The sequence below is a fragment of the Alligator mississippiensis genome, chromosome 3 (assembly GCF_030867095.1).
Source record: "Alligator mississippiensis isolate rAllMis1 chromosome 3, rAllMis1, whole genome shotgun sequence".
NCBI lineage: Eukaryota > Metazoa > Chordata > Crocodylia > Alligatoridae > Alligator > Alligator mississippiensis.
Window position 1 is genome coordinate 43,770,612 of NC_081826.1, and position 14,772 is coordinate 43,785,383.

The following is a 14,772-nucleotide window of genomic DNA, read 5'->3' on the forward strand; positions in this document are numbered from 1 at the left end:
ATTGTAATGCACAATGCAGGTTCAAAATTTAATGGGAACCTTAACGAGCTTTGAGCAAAAGACTAAGTTACACAAAGGTTGAATCTAATTCTGAGGCCTGCCCAAAACCATGCATATAATAATGTATAGTTTATCCTGATTTCACACGGTTTGTGTCAGTGAGAATGCCAGTGTTGACAGCAGAGTCTATTTAAGTACTGGTTGATCTCTCTGCTTCTTATAGAGTAACATGAAGGGGAACATACAGGGTTACTACCTGTGTTTCCCTGCTTTGCACTAACAATCTTTTATGCACACTGGAAAATGATGGTTACAGTATGGAACCGTAATCCATGTTTCTCTATAGATAGGAGAGAATTGATCTTGCTTAGCTACACCTTTCTAATTCCATTCTACCTCCTACAAGTCTTTTTTTTTTCTTTCTTGCACTTTGGTAGATCGTACAAGTACAAACCCTTTTTTTTCTTTCTTTACATTTGTGAAAACCATGCTCCTTGCTGCTGACCAGTCAGATTAAATCCCCTTTACTTGCTTCTCCTTTAAATGCAGCCAAGTGTAATTTTGTGCAATGGGTTAGATAGCCTAAGCACTGTGGTCAGTTGTCATACGCATTGTCTGTAGCAGCACTGACTGTAACTGGTGGTATCCCTAGTAATTGGTAGGTTCTTAAGTCAAGCCTTTGACCCTTAACAGCGAGTTTGCATAACAATAACTGCTATCAGTCCTATCTTCACTGTAGACTTCCTCATTCCCCACCCCTCTTCACCATGCTCCAATACCTACTGAGACATCACTGTTTGTAGCAAAATAGTTGATATAATTAAAATATATAAGTTATCATTATTAGTTTTCAGAGATAAAGCACCTCTGAGATTAGTGTTGGCAGTTCACACATTTTGAGCTAGTCTGTCTGAATACTCAGGCAAGCATTCACATTATATTTAAGTCACATTTTTAAAGGTTAATTTTGCAAATTAAAGGATGTAGAGTTTTTTAATGAAAATGAAAAAGATGATGTGAACCTTTGCTTAGCAACATAATTTTGTTATACACAGGGTGCTGTCGGCAGATTGTGGGAGTCACGTGAAGGCCCGTTGTGTCTCTTGCTTTGTCTATCTATCTCTGGTGGAACTATTTCTGGTGGAACACTTCTTTGTCTCTGGGTGCTACAGCAATTGCTTTATCTTTAATGCTCAATAATGTTTCCATTGGTGTAGATATTTTTATTTTTATCCGAAGAGAAGGCATTTGCTTTATCAACAATATATGGTTTTGAATAGAATATCTGTATTGTCTATTCTTTGTGAAGATATACCTTAAAGAACAATAACAGGAAGTGGCTACGAATTGATGAAATCTCTGGAGACATATATATTGCTTCACATTTGGATCGAGAAACAGAACGTGCATACAGAGTAGAGGTCACTGCAATACAGACAAGTAAGTAATCAAAGTCCTACATATATGGCTTCCAAAACTGTATGCACAGCTGATATAGGAAACCAGAACTATATCTGATACAACTGTAACAGTTGTATTGTCTTAAATTATTTTTGATACATCTTGTTGTTTACTCTTGGGAGACTATATTACCAAAGGATTTACTTTCTGTACATTGAAATTGGTGGACTGAAACAGCTGCAGTGAGATTAACTACCACACGCAATTGATTTAATTTAACAGAAGAGATCTTTCTTCAAAGATTACACTGGTATACATTATACGGTTATAATATTGTTGATTTTTTCCTGTAGCAAATAATTTTAGGGAAAATTCTGCCTTCCTTTTGACCTCTGCTATTCTATATATTCTCAAAGGTCAGTGCATAAGTGAAGGTAGGATTTCAAACCTTTTAGTAGATGCAACTGTCATCTAAAATAGAGGTGTCAAATTTTTTTGGCCTCTAGACCAGATCCAAGTGGTGGAGCTCCTCATGGGACACAAGGAAACTCACAGGCTGGATCTGGACCCATCACTGGTCCAGCAGCCATGTAATGGTGGTGACATTAATCACCATGGGTGCCTGAGCTACTATGTTGGAACAGGGAACTGCAGAGATTAACTCAGCCATCATTTGTCTCACTCCTGCCAAAATGTTGCTAGCAGGACTCCATACCCTGGAGTTGCTGGCCCTTCCAGGAGTCCTGTAGCTTAAATTACCTGAGTCTGCAAGCCAGATCTAGCCTACAGGCCTGATCTTTGACACCCTTGCTCTAAAATATTGGGAGAATACTCCTCACACCTGCAGCTACCAGAGAGCTGCAAGACATGAGACCTGAATTCATCCCTAACTCTGTCATTGACTTGCAGTGGTCATAGGCAAGTTCCTTCACCTATCTGTCCATTTCCTTGTCTGTAAAAAGTTAAAAATGGAGCCACAGTAGTAGCTTTAGTAAAGGTTTTAGAGTTCCCTCCCAATGAAAGGTCCTTAGTAAGTGAAAGGTTGGTAGAATTAGGTGTGGAGGAGCTCCACACAACTCTGTGCAGCATTCCAGTTTATTACCATAAACTAGAACAATGTTAAACAGAATGAAAACCTCAGATCGAGTTTCTGCTGGGTTTTAGGCAATCAATTTTGAAGATTTCATTTTGCCACTTAAACTGCATGAATGGTTAATACAGCTGCGTTGTGTCTGATCATCTGAAGCCTCAATTAAGGTTGTGTTCAAGTTGAAAGTCCAATAGCTTCCATTGCTTTCAGCACATGCCAGGGCAATCTAATGTCATCTTGGATGAAAAGCTACACTGTGATTGCTCTTTCAGGGATGTACAGAGGAAGAGAGAGGCAGTGGTAGAGTTAGGGCAGAGCAATAGAGCCAAAAGCTCTGCGTGCAAATAGGGATGGGGGGCAAAAAATGGTATTCGGATTGTGATTGCAGCAACTGGTAGTTGATCTTGAAGCAAGGTGAGGCTTGCCGTGTGTGTGGCAGCTGGTCCAGCCACCTGTCTGAGTTCTTATGCTGCTGGCAAGAGAGGTCCTGCCATTAGCCTACCCTTGCAAGGATTAACCAAAATATTTCCCTAAAAGAAGGGAAAGACTCAGGGACCTTCAGGACAGTGTGCTCTGCATTTCCTTTTCTACCAGTTAGCACTCTAGAATGCCAAGCACTGGTAGGTACCCAAACCACATTGATAAAGCAGAAGGAACTGCCACTAGTCACTTAGTGCGCCCTTGGACATAGCTTCTGTTCTGAAGACAGGAACTCTCTAGCACAACAACTAATCTCCACCTTCAAGAATGCTATAGCTTCAAAAGCAGACTCCTACCCAGATTCACTATGACTGAAGTCAGAGCTCCGAAGAATAACTCACGCTGTATTGAATTCTATAGGTAAAGAATCTCAGAGCTCCACAGCGATCTTCATACTACACATAAGAGACGTGAATGATAATGCTCCCCGCTTAGCTAGGAATTATTCTCTATTCTTCTGCCATCCACTCAGTGGAGGAGAAGGTGCACAAATTGAAGCTACTGATGATGATGAACATGATCCAGAGTTCACTTTTTCTATTGAGGGTGATGAAAATATAAAAAGGAACTGGGGGATCTCTAGAATCAATGGTAAGCTTTTCTTTGTCTCAAACATATGTCAAATGTTGTATGTACATAGGGCTTTTTTTGTAACTCTGTATATTTAAAACAAGTAAATGATTCTTTCATCCTTACATTCTTATGCTAAATATTGCACACAAAATATTAGGGATGTGAGAAAATAATGGGTATTTGAATATGTGGTTATTTCAACACTTAGGTCATTGAAGGCAATTGTATTCTTTTTGCCACATTGACAAAATCAATTTAGTTAGCCAACTAGGACTTTACTGAAATTTGGGAGAGCAGAAACACAAGTGCCTCAATGTTATAGGTACCAACTTGCATATAGAAAAGTATAAAAATATCTATTATTGAAGTACTGGAGTAGCCATGACAAACGATGCATTACATTTTCCCTATAATACTGCATTTTTAATTCCCACACTGACCTTGTGTGACAATGGGTAGAATCAGACTATGGAGGTTCAGTCCATAGTATAGTTGGTGTGGTTATGTTTGTGAGGGCTTCTTCATCTAAGAGGTGTCAATGATGCCAGGGTGACCCAAGAAGCATTCTATAAGAAGGCCTGCTACATTGGTTATCACAAAGTGTAATGTGGGGATACTGGTAGTTTAATTAGATCTGCTGTGGCAATTGATTGTACTGGTATAGAACGGCTTCCCAAGATAGAATGTGGTCTGCTGTTGCTAGGTCAGGTTCGGTGGCCTGTGTTATGCAAGAGGTCAGACTAGACCATCAGATGGTAATGATCATCCTTCTGAACCTGCAGTCTAGGATTCTGTTCAGGGGCCTTGTGGATCCAGAGGAGTGTACTTCCCTCTGCCTGTATTTTGAAGGCTACTTTACTGTTTTGCAGAGAGCAGAATAGTCCACATGTAACAACACCTGAGATGACTCACTTCCTCCACCTTACCTCTCACAACTCCAGCCTGACTGAGCCCTGCTTCTAGCCCATCCCAAATATCCCTTGCACATGGGGAACCTATAGAGATGGCCTAGGTGGAGGTGACAGGTGGATGGGCTTCCCATGTCTGGAGCTGCTCCCCAGAAGGTCCATTTACAGCACCCTCTGAAAGGAGCTCCAGGGGAAAATGTTGTATGCATGCATGCATACATGCTTTTACTAATGATGTCTTGTAAAAGCAATAAGCTCTCCAAGATATTTATAGGGGTAAGGTAGAACTATGAGTGATGGTGATTAGCTTAGCTGTGCACATGTGGAAGTTCCTTATTGTTCTAATATGACTGTCTCATTTCATGTTGACAGGTACCCATGTTTACCTTTACCCAAAGAGCACTGATCTAGAGGCAAAAATGCATAACATCCCACTAAAAATTAAGGACAAGGGAGAACCACCATTGGAAAGAAACCTGAATCTCCAAGGTACAGCGAACACAGAATTTGTGCTATTAGTTCAGATGATGGTAATATTCACAGATAGTTACATGGACGTGTTAAAATATCTCACTAATATTATGATATATTTTTGCCCACAGTAAACATCTGCAGGTGTACAGATGCCAGGACATGTTTTATTGAATTAGCACACAATTCACAGTCACCATCAGTCGGCATGGCGGTTGGTATCCTTCTTGCAGTAGCGATAGTCGTTGGTACGTTAAACATTTTCTTTGGAATGTTTTCTTTACCTGCAGTTCTTAAAACTTCCACTCCTTGGATAAGCAGATGCTACAAATGCTGAAGAATCAGTGAGAACAACAGCTCTAACTACTCTGATTACTCAAAACTTGGTCAAGCAGCAGCTTTCTTGGATAGTGTAGGCCCACCTTGGCCCTTCTTCCAATTGACCTATTTCTTCTGCCCCTCCCCATACTAAGCCTATGGCATCAGGTGTGGATCAGAGGGTAGGGGGGGAGGTGCATTGGTGCAGTTGCACCCCACTTTGATTCCTGCTCCACCGAAAGTAGAGTGGAAGTGCTGGCAATGGCAGCAGCATTTATTTATTTTCAGGCAGCAGTGACTGAGTCAATTCACTTCATGGCTCATTATACTCTATCTGATTCTTTGTAAACTCTTCATTCCAGGGCTATTAATGACACTTTATCCTTTTTAGTGGTCTCTAATGGTTCCACTAATAAAGGTATTCTTTTTTGTGCAATTCTGCTGTTTGCCAGCTGCTCCTTGTGAAGTAGCACCTATTTCACAGCCATTCAGACTGTTTTTAACTCTAGCTATAAACATTAACCCAGGTGTGGAAATATTAACTCAGGTGAACATTAACTCAAGTGGGAAATAAGTTTCAGTGGAGCATTGGTAGCATCCTTGGGTTGAGGCATAAGAAGTTGAGGTTGCCTTGGAGGTAGCTAATCCATGTCTGCTTGGGTACAATGTTCACGTCTACACATGCTGCTATGGTGCTGTTGTTACTGCACCATCATGTAGTACGTCCTTTTGAAAGTACTTACAATGGGGCAGTAACAGCCTATACTGCACCGTGCATGCTGTGCATGGTTATTTTTAGGTGCTACATCACTGTAGTGATGCACTATAGTGAGGGAGCATGTTGCTACAGTGACGTAGCTGTGGCGTCATGGTTTAGATGTTCCCTGTATGACATAGAACGTCCCCTCACAAATGTAGCAGGGGAGATGGGCACAATGGAAAACATCAACCACCAGTTTCAATGGCAGTTCTAAAATATTATCTTATTTCATGGGTACTGAGTACCACAATTTGCCATGTTGTCATTGCCACAAAATCTGTTTATGAAACCAGCACTTCCAAGTAGCAAAATAACCAAATGCCAAGGAATGATCATGTTGATGGTCACTTTTCTTTTCTTCATCCTGAATTTCATGAAACTAGTTGGAACTGTTAAAAGATTAAACCAAAAGAGCAGATGTTCCAAAAAACGAAGTTATTTCTAGATTTAAAGCACCAATACAGAGGATATAAAGTGTAAGTCAATTAAAAATGCTACTATCTCTGGCTGTTCCAAACCTTAGTAAGAGGCAATAATCATGAAAAATATTTGAGGATAACTTACCACAGCAAACCATAAAAAACAGGAAGAGGAAGATGACTAATGCTTTGGAAGAAATTTCACTTATGCCTCTGTTGCCTCCTCTCTTCTAGAGGTAGACCTGTTGCTGGGGCTACTCCAACTGACTTGGTAGTCTCTCTGGGTACATCTATACATTCATTAATGCGCTTTTGCTACTGTGCATTAAATTTAGTATCTCTAATGTGAGGTACTAACTAAATTCACATTAGCTTCCCTAATGCACAGTAGCAAAAGTGCACGCTTTTTTAGTGATGCTTAATGCACAGTAGCCTAATTTTACTGTCCATTAGTGCATTAGCACAGTTTTTGCAGGGATGCTTTAATGTGCAGTAAGATAGACTACTGCACAGTAAGCTGCACATGTAAATAGGCCCCCTGTCTCTCTGATCCCTTCTTAAAAGGAGCTAAACACCCATTAGATCTGTTCTGTAAATTGCTATAACTTTCCCATATGGAAGCTTTTGATTATTATCCGTCTCCCAGTCTGTTCACCCTCTTTAACTCCTTAGGTTTGCCATTTTTCCAGTGCTGTAATTGTTATGCAGTGTGGGAATACCAGCATTTATAAGAACAAAGTAGGATTATATCGTTAGACTATATTGCACAAGATATTCTGATTGGCACAAGCAGATGAAACTTAGGCAAACAGTTTAATACTTTTTTCCAAAACAAGACAATTCTTTGGGGTATTCTTTTAATAAATATAAGCACAAAAGTAGTCAGGACGACCTCCTGATGAGATCCAGCCCCCAAGTAAGTAAATAAACAAGAGAATTGAGAGCATAATCCGATGTGATTTTTGGATGCTACAGCCAGTCAGCAGACTGGGAAATTGTGACTCAGATTTAGACAGAGGAGGGAAACAAAGAAATGAAACTAAATAAAATGCAGACATCATATCTGAAAAAGTCAGACAAACTCAGAGGAGGCTTAAAAGCAAAGAACTTATGTAAGCTTTTCAATCATCTCTGTTCTATGAAGAAAAAAAAAAGGAATGAGCACCAGAGAACAAGTCTTCAGTCCTGAAACTAGGAAAAGGAAGCCAGGATTCCACAGTGATGTTTACTATGTAATATATAAACCACTAAAAAAAAGAGAAACTACCTATGAACTTTTACCAGCCCTTTGATAATGACAGGGAAAAAGTTTGATTCAAACAAAACTAAGAGTTGAAAAGACAAGGCTCAGACTGCAACTCAGAGAGAAAACCCTGACACAAGATCTTTTGTGTTCATATCTTTGAAAAAGGACCCATTTCCCTGCAAACCCTTCCCTTCCTCTTACTCCTCATAGATTCATAGAAGTAGGGTCGGAAGGGACCTTGTAGATAATTGTGACGGCGGGGTCCTCACGGAGGGCCGTGATCTCCTTGAGGCCCTCTCACTGCGCTACTTCGGCCCGAGGGCACCCTCCATTCTCGCCCGCCACGTCTTGATGGAATATATAATAGGGAGGCTGCCTTGTGTTTCCTCGGGCACGTAAGCTCCTGGACCCCTCGTGGGTCTCCCCGTGTGATGGGCGCTACCCAAGCACCCCAGCCTTATGGGCTATGCGTGGCTCCTACCTCCCCTGATACCACACCCCAAGCCTCGCAGATGTAATAGACGTTGTTGGGTCTATCTCTCTCGTGCCCAGCCTCCCGCTGGGCCTCCCCTGATGGTATGGTCCCACTCAGGGACTCCCTAGCGGGCCTCCGGTCCTATGGGCCAATCGCACGGGCACCCTCTCTGACCCTGGCTCACCACGCTGCTACTCCCTGTCTTCTCGGGGCAACCGCAGCACCCTGCCTCAGTCTGAGGGGTGTTACTGCACTAGCCTGCGGCCGGGCTCGCTATGCCCGTCTCGGGCTCCTTGATATGGCCCCTCTAGGGCTCCTCGGTAATGGCGCTCCCCCCCCTCTTTGGGGCTCACCGTGCCCACACTGGGCTACTCAATAACATACAATGGCACTCCCCCTCTTTGGGGTTCACCGTGCCCACACTGGGCTACTCAATAATATTGCCCCTTTCCTGGGGCCGGGGTCTATGTTCCCCCCCACACGCAATCTGGGGTCTAGGTCCCCGTCCGCAACCTACGGGTTGCGCCCGCGACCCACTGGCCGCGCTCCTCACCGCCAGTTGCTCACGCCCTGGCGTGAGAGTTGCGCCTTCCCTGGCGCTATGAAAATAATGCGCCCTCTTGGTGCTAGGGCACCTCACACTCTCTGGGGTCCCTATGATTGAGGCCTCCTCCAACCCCTACAGCCTCACCCAAGCCTCTGGGTAATAATACAAACACAAAGCAAAACCACAAGCCCCTAGGCTGTAACACAAATGCAAGCTCGAGCCTTCAGGGCTATCATGAGCTGTACTTGCAACTCAGGCTCCTTCCCATATCTCGGCTGAGGGAGCTCCTGCCTCTCTGGCTGCTGGCAGAGAACTGCCAGCCTGGCTTCGGCCCTGGGCTTTATAAGGGCCAGGCCCTGCCCCCTACAGGCAGCTGGCTCCGCTTAGTTGCTCTGGCAACCCACAGCTGTGCTCAATTAGCTCTGCCAGGGCTCTCTCCCTGGCAGTTTCTCCTCTCTAGGAGCAGGCACTAAGGTGCCCTGCGACAATAATCAAGTCCGACCCCCTGCCCTGGGCAGGAGAGAAAACCAGGCTCAAATGATCCCAGCCAGGTAGACATCAAGCCTCCTCTTAAAGACCCCCAGGTTAGGAGCCATCACCACTTCCCTTGGAAGTTGGTTCCAGATCCTAGCTGCCCTGACCGTGAAGTAGTGCCTTCAGCTGTCCAGTCTAAACCTACTCTCTAGCAATTTGTGGCTGTTATTCCTTGTTACCCCAGGGGGCGCTAGGGGAACAGGGTCTCTCCCAAACCCTGCTGGTCCCCCCTGGTGAGTTTATAGATGGCCACTAGGTCCCCCCTCAGCCTTCTCTTGTGAAGGCTGAACAGGTTCAGGTCCCATAGCCTCTCTTAGTAGGGTCTGCCCTGCTGTCTCCGGATCATGCGGGTGGCCCTCCTCTGGACCCTCTCAATGCTGTCCACATCTCTCCTGAAGTGCGGCACCCAGAACTGAACACAGTACTCCAGCTGCGGCCTGACCAGTGCCGCATAGAGGGGGAGGATCACCTCCTTGACCCTGCTTGAGAGGCATCTGTGGATGCACGACAAGGTACGGTTAGCCCTACTGACCATGACCTCGCATTGTTGGCCCATGTTCATCTTGGAGTCAATAATGACTCCAAGATCTCTTTCTGCCACCGTGCTCTCAAGAAGGGAGTTTCTCAGCTTATAAGTGTGCTGCTGGTTCCCACTGCCCAAGTGCAGCACCCTACACTTGTCAGTATTGAAACCCATCCTATTTTTGTTAGCCCACCCTTGTAACCTGTCCAGGTCCTGCTGTAATCTGTCCTTCCCTACTAGTGTGCCCACCTCACCCCAAATCTTGGTATCATCAGCAAATTTAAACAGGTTGCTTTTTACCCCATTGTCCAAGTCACTAATAAAGAAATTGAACAGTGCGGGCCCAAGGACTGAGCCCTGGGGGACTCCACTGCCCACTTCCCTTCAGGTCAAAAAAGACCCATCCACCACTGTCCTCTGAGTATGACCCTTCAGCCAATTTGCAATCCATCTGACTGTGTAGGAATCAGTGCCACAGTCACCGAGTTTTTTGATGAGAATGGGGTAGGAGACAGTGTCAAAGGCCTTGCTGAAGTCCAGAAAGTCTACACCACCACGACACCTGCGTCCAATGCTTTTGTGACCTGATCGTAGAAGGCAATCTGGCAGGACCTGCCCCTAATGAAACCGTACTGGTTGTCCTCATTTAACACAAGCTAGAGACAGAGCAGTAGTGCAAGCCATGCCTGAGAAATGAGTGAAAATATTTTTTGCTGCCTTTTTTGGCCTGCTTTAAAGAGGCCAAATTCTGGAGCACAATGAAAGCTGCAACTAGTTCATCGCTTTATACAGAATTGTAGGTGACTCAGCTTGACTTTTTAAAGAAATGACTGTGACAATCTTTACTCAGCCACATCTAAAGGAGCTTTCCACCCTGGCTCAGGAATAAGACATTTCAGGCAGATTTAGTAGAGATTCAGAGCTGGGCAGTAGGGGTGTGCGAAGCTTCGGTCGCCGATTTGATTTGGAGAAGATTCGGCCCAATTCAGAAGTCGAATCACCTAATCTGAATTGAATTAGGAAACCAAAAAAACCCCTCCAAATCGATTCGGAAAAGATTCAGAAAAAGATTTGGAGATTCGGTGATTCAGAAGGCAGTCTTTCAGGGGAACAGAAACTGAGAAGAGGAAGGGGAAGTGGGGGGGGGGAAGACTGCCATCTGTAGCTTGCCTGTGACTCTGATCTTTCCCTGAGTCCCCTTCCAATCACGGTGCTCTGGGGGAGGGACATAGAAACTGCATATAAGCCTCTGTCTGCAGCCTTTCTGTCCCTTTTGTGAGCTGTTTCTGCTTGAGCAAAAGGGCGGGCGGCTGGCCCAGAAACAGGTGGGTGGGTAGAGATTTAACTGGCACCAGGAAGACCCCCTGTTATAGGCTACCATCCCTGCTGTTTTCATCCCACTGTGACTTAACCCACACACAAAGTCACACATGTCACGAGTTTTGCTTTCAGGAGTTTGAGGTGCAGTTTCCCAAAACCCCTGCACCTGTCTCCTTGAAACTTGGCGGGCATCATGCCATCAGAAGGCATGGCTTCATACCATCCCAAACTTGGCAGGCTTCATACCCTCTCTGCTGTTTTCATCCAAATCTGCCAAAAAATGACAACATTATGGGTATTTCAGTGATTCCCCATTATAGTCTACGGCTGAATCACAGAATGTCTCTGAACCAGTGCCAAATCTTCCAAAGCCGATTCATCTGAATCGATTCAGAACAGTGATCCGAATCTCCAAACTGAATCAGTCTTCTGAATCGGCTGAATCTGAATTGAATACTTCCTTATTTGCACAGGCTTACTGGTCAGTGTTAAGGATGAGAGGGCTGGAAAGACTTCCATGTGATGAGAAATGGAAGATATTGGGAATGGTCTGTTCAGAATGGAGACTAAGAAGAGCTGACATGGCAGAGACAGCATTTTCTCAGGGCTGTATCCAAAATTGTGGAATGGAGCACCAGGAACAAAAGCCTTTCACAAAGTTAGCCATCTTCTATTCCAAGGGCAAGGCATAATTTTTTACCCTTCTTTTTATAATATAAATGTGTAACATTCATTGTTAAGAAACACAAAAGCCAAGTAAGTAGGCCAGAAATCCTATTAAAACAAAACTGTGCCCTGTACATCCTTCTCTTCTTAAGGAAAGGATAAATGAACAAGCACCACGGAAAAAATGCTAGTCAGATTGCTTAATGCACTACTTGAAGTGGCAGATACTCAGACACTATGGAGATGAATGTGACAGGAGATCCTGTACAGAATAGAGTGGATGTACAAAGTAACAAATGGCAGACAGAAGGTAACTCAGGCACCCCTCTGTGCTTCATCAAAATATAGAAACAAGAGGACAGTTATTGAAACTATGAAACTAATGAGATTTTCCAATTATGTTAGCCTGAATAAAAAAAGTGATAAAGGATATTGACCTTCATGATATATGGAATAGAACAGTCCTAACTGAAGGGAATTAATGAAGAAAATTTTCCTGTAGTCATGTTTTTCTATAACTACCCACTAAAAGGTTATTTATTCTATCTTCCTTCAAAGTACCTGGTACTGACCACAGTCAGAGACAGGATGCCAAATGAGATAGACTACTGGTCCAATCCTTTGTGATAACACCCAGAAGTCCGCTCTTTCCAGTGGTGTGAATATTATGTATAATTTTCAAATAAGAAATCTTTGCTTAAACACTTTTAAAGAATTGTTTTATATTCCCTTTATTTGACCAGGTGGGATTTTAGGGGGTGTATTCTTCCACTTGAACCGCAAGAAAAAGAAGGAAAGAAAAGAAGCAGACCAGAATGCAAAAAATCCAGCTGAAATGATAGCACTGACGTCATAACTGGAAATACATTTTATAACTAGTTTTTGCATAAATGTGTTTTTAGAAACTTCTGACACAGGTAAATGTAGTTTCCTCCAATCCTCCTCCCCCCACACCTCCTTTCTTGGTTAATAATATTCAGTTTTACAAAAGCAAAACCATATGTTAAGTACACAGGTAACTATTAACACACATACCAGTCTTTCCAGGGGGTATAAAACATGATGATGTCAAGGGCCGTGAGCTTGAAAAGAGTTATGGACAGAAACATTCCTGTTTGCATGGCACATCTTGGTAAATGCCAACTTGAAATAATGACCATTCTATATTTTAGAGTGGCTACCTTCTTCCACAACTCTCTTCACAGTGGCTAACAGAATGTCAAGCAATGTATTCAGAGTATAAGAAAATGAAGTCCTAAATTAGACTTGGGAGTCTCTCACACAGTGGGAGGGATCTGCTGATCATCAGTTTAATTGCTTCCAAAAACTGGCCTAGAAATATTCTGACTCACAGCATACATGCTTATGCTTGTGAATGCATAACAACAATATATTAAGCTTAAATTTGGTGAAGCAGAAGGTGTTTAAATTTTCCCTTCACTGTCTGTGTCAAGTGGGCACCATTGCCACCATTAATAAATACTTTTTTTAAACAATAAAGAACATGAGACAGTGGGATATCATCTTCTTTGTAGAATATTGTAAATAATTGTTTGCCCTGTGCATACTGCAAAGCTATAGAACATTCTCTCAGCAGATTTGTTGGTGGTCCATAAAAAAAGAAACAGCAAACTATTGCTGCTAGCTATTTTAGGGTTTAATGCAATATTTTGCATAAAGGATATCTGCAATGGCAACTTTTCACAAGTTAGTGTGAATTTACAACTGTTTTGATCAAGATTTGGAAATTGTACATTGAAATCTTTCCAGGGGGGCTATTGAATATTACTGTGCCTGCAGTGACTTGCATTGGACCCCTGAGGCATTCTCTGGAAAGAAAATATATTTTGTTTAGAAGCTTGCTTATAGTAGGGCATCATTTGGCAATAAACTGATAAGGATTGTTTCAAAAGGACTAAAAACTTACAAATATTCCACTGAATTTGAAGGAATGTATATTTTTAAAGGAGTTAGGAAAAACAAATTCGTACAAGAATGAAGAATAAGTATTTACAAAGCTGGAAAGAAAGGACTAGAACATTTTCTTGGTAACATTGCATTAAGTATGTTTCCTAGAGTGTTGCCAGCAAAAACTTTGCTTTTGGCCTTCAACCATTCAGTATAATTGTCAGATGTCTCACCACATCTTGTTGTCCAGCTGTTGAAGACAGCTGTTGGAGAGGCTTTTTTGTGGGGTTATCTCATCTGCTGGAATGTATTTGTTTGTGTGAGAACATCAACCAATTATATTCAGAAACTGTGATATTACATTACGTCAGTGTCCAGAACTTGAAATCAGTGCATATTTATAAATCATAAATAAAATAAATCAGTAGGAACTAAAGGCCAAGATCCATTGTACTTTTATGTACCAATAGAGTTTTGTACATTCCCTGTTTTGAAATAAAAGTGCCATTTTGTTTGAACTTCTGACTGCTTTAATTTCATTCAGAACTGCTCTCTACCCTATTTTGGACACATTTTTTTGTAGGAAGTAAGTGTATCCTATGGGTCACCTACACTCATCCACCCTAGGAAGTACTACTGAGTTAGACATCAGGGGCTCATTTCATCAGCTCTGTGAGAGAGCTCTCAATCCATCCTACGGAGGCATTGCCTCAGTTTTCGCACCCACTCTAGGTAATTTATCTTGTGCTCTGCATACTTTGCCTTGGAGCTCTGGGTAGGTTAACTATATCCTAAACTAAGAAGTCCACCAGTTCCAGAGCTAGGAAAATAAAATAATGCTATTTCATATCTTAACTTTGCAGTGCAGGAACTTCACAAAGACTTTTGCTCTTTCTAGACTGTTTGGCCTGTTCCTAGGTTTTTGGGACTTCATCTTACTCTGCTTGTAGCAAGTGCTCAGACTTCTTGCTCATAGGGTTCTAAACGGAGTATTTTGCATTTGGTGGCAGGTATTTCAGTAAATATACCTCAAGGTGGCACCAGGAAAACACAGAAGAGCCTTGACCTTCTTGCTACCTCTTCCTCCAGTGCTGAAGCCCGAATCAATTAAGTGGCCAACATCAGCCTCCAAC

General features: G+C 42.8%; 1 protein-coding gene across 1 annotated transcript in view; it reads left to right on the plus strand.

Annotated features, from left to right (window-relative positions):
• The window catches only part of CDH17 (cadherin 17), a 55,154-nt gene extending 40,997 nt beyond the window's left edge, over window positions 1-14,157 (plus strand). Inside the window, exons 14-18 of the mRNA XM_019495694.1 lie at window positions 1,310-1,440; window positions 3,332-3,562; window positions 4,825-4,941; window positions 5,055-5,171; window positions 12,475-14,157. Coding sequence (XP_019351239.1) covers window positions 1,310-1,440; window positions 3,332-3,562; window positions 4,825-4,941; window positions 5,055-5,171; window positions 12,475-12,587 — 709 coding nt within the window. The 3' untranslated portion in view covers window positions 12,588-14,157. The remainder of the gene's footprint in view (window positions 1-1,309; window positions 1,441-3,331; window positions 3,563-4,824; window positions 4,942-5,054; window positions 5,172-12,474) is intronic.
• Window positions 14,158-14,772: the final 615 nt, after the last annotated feature.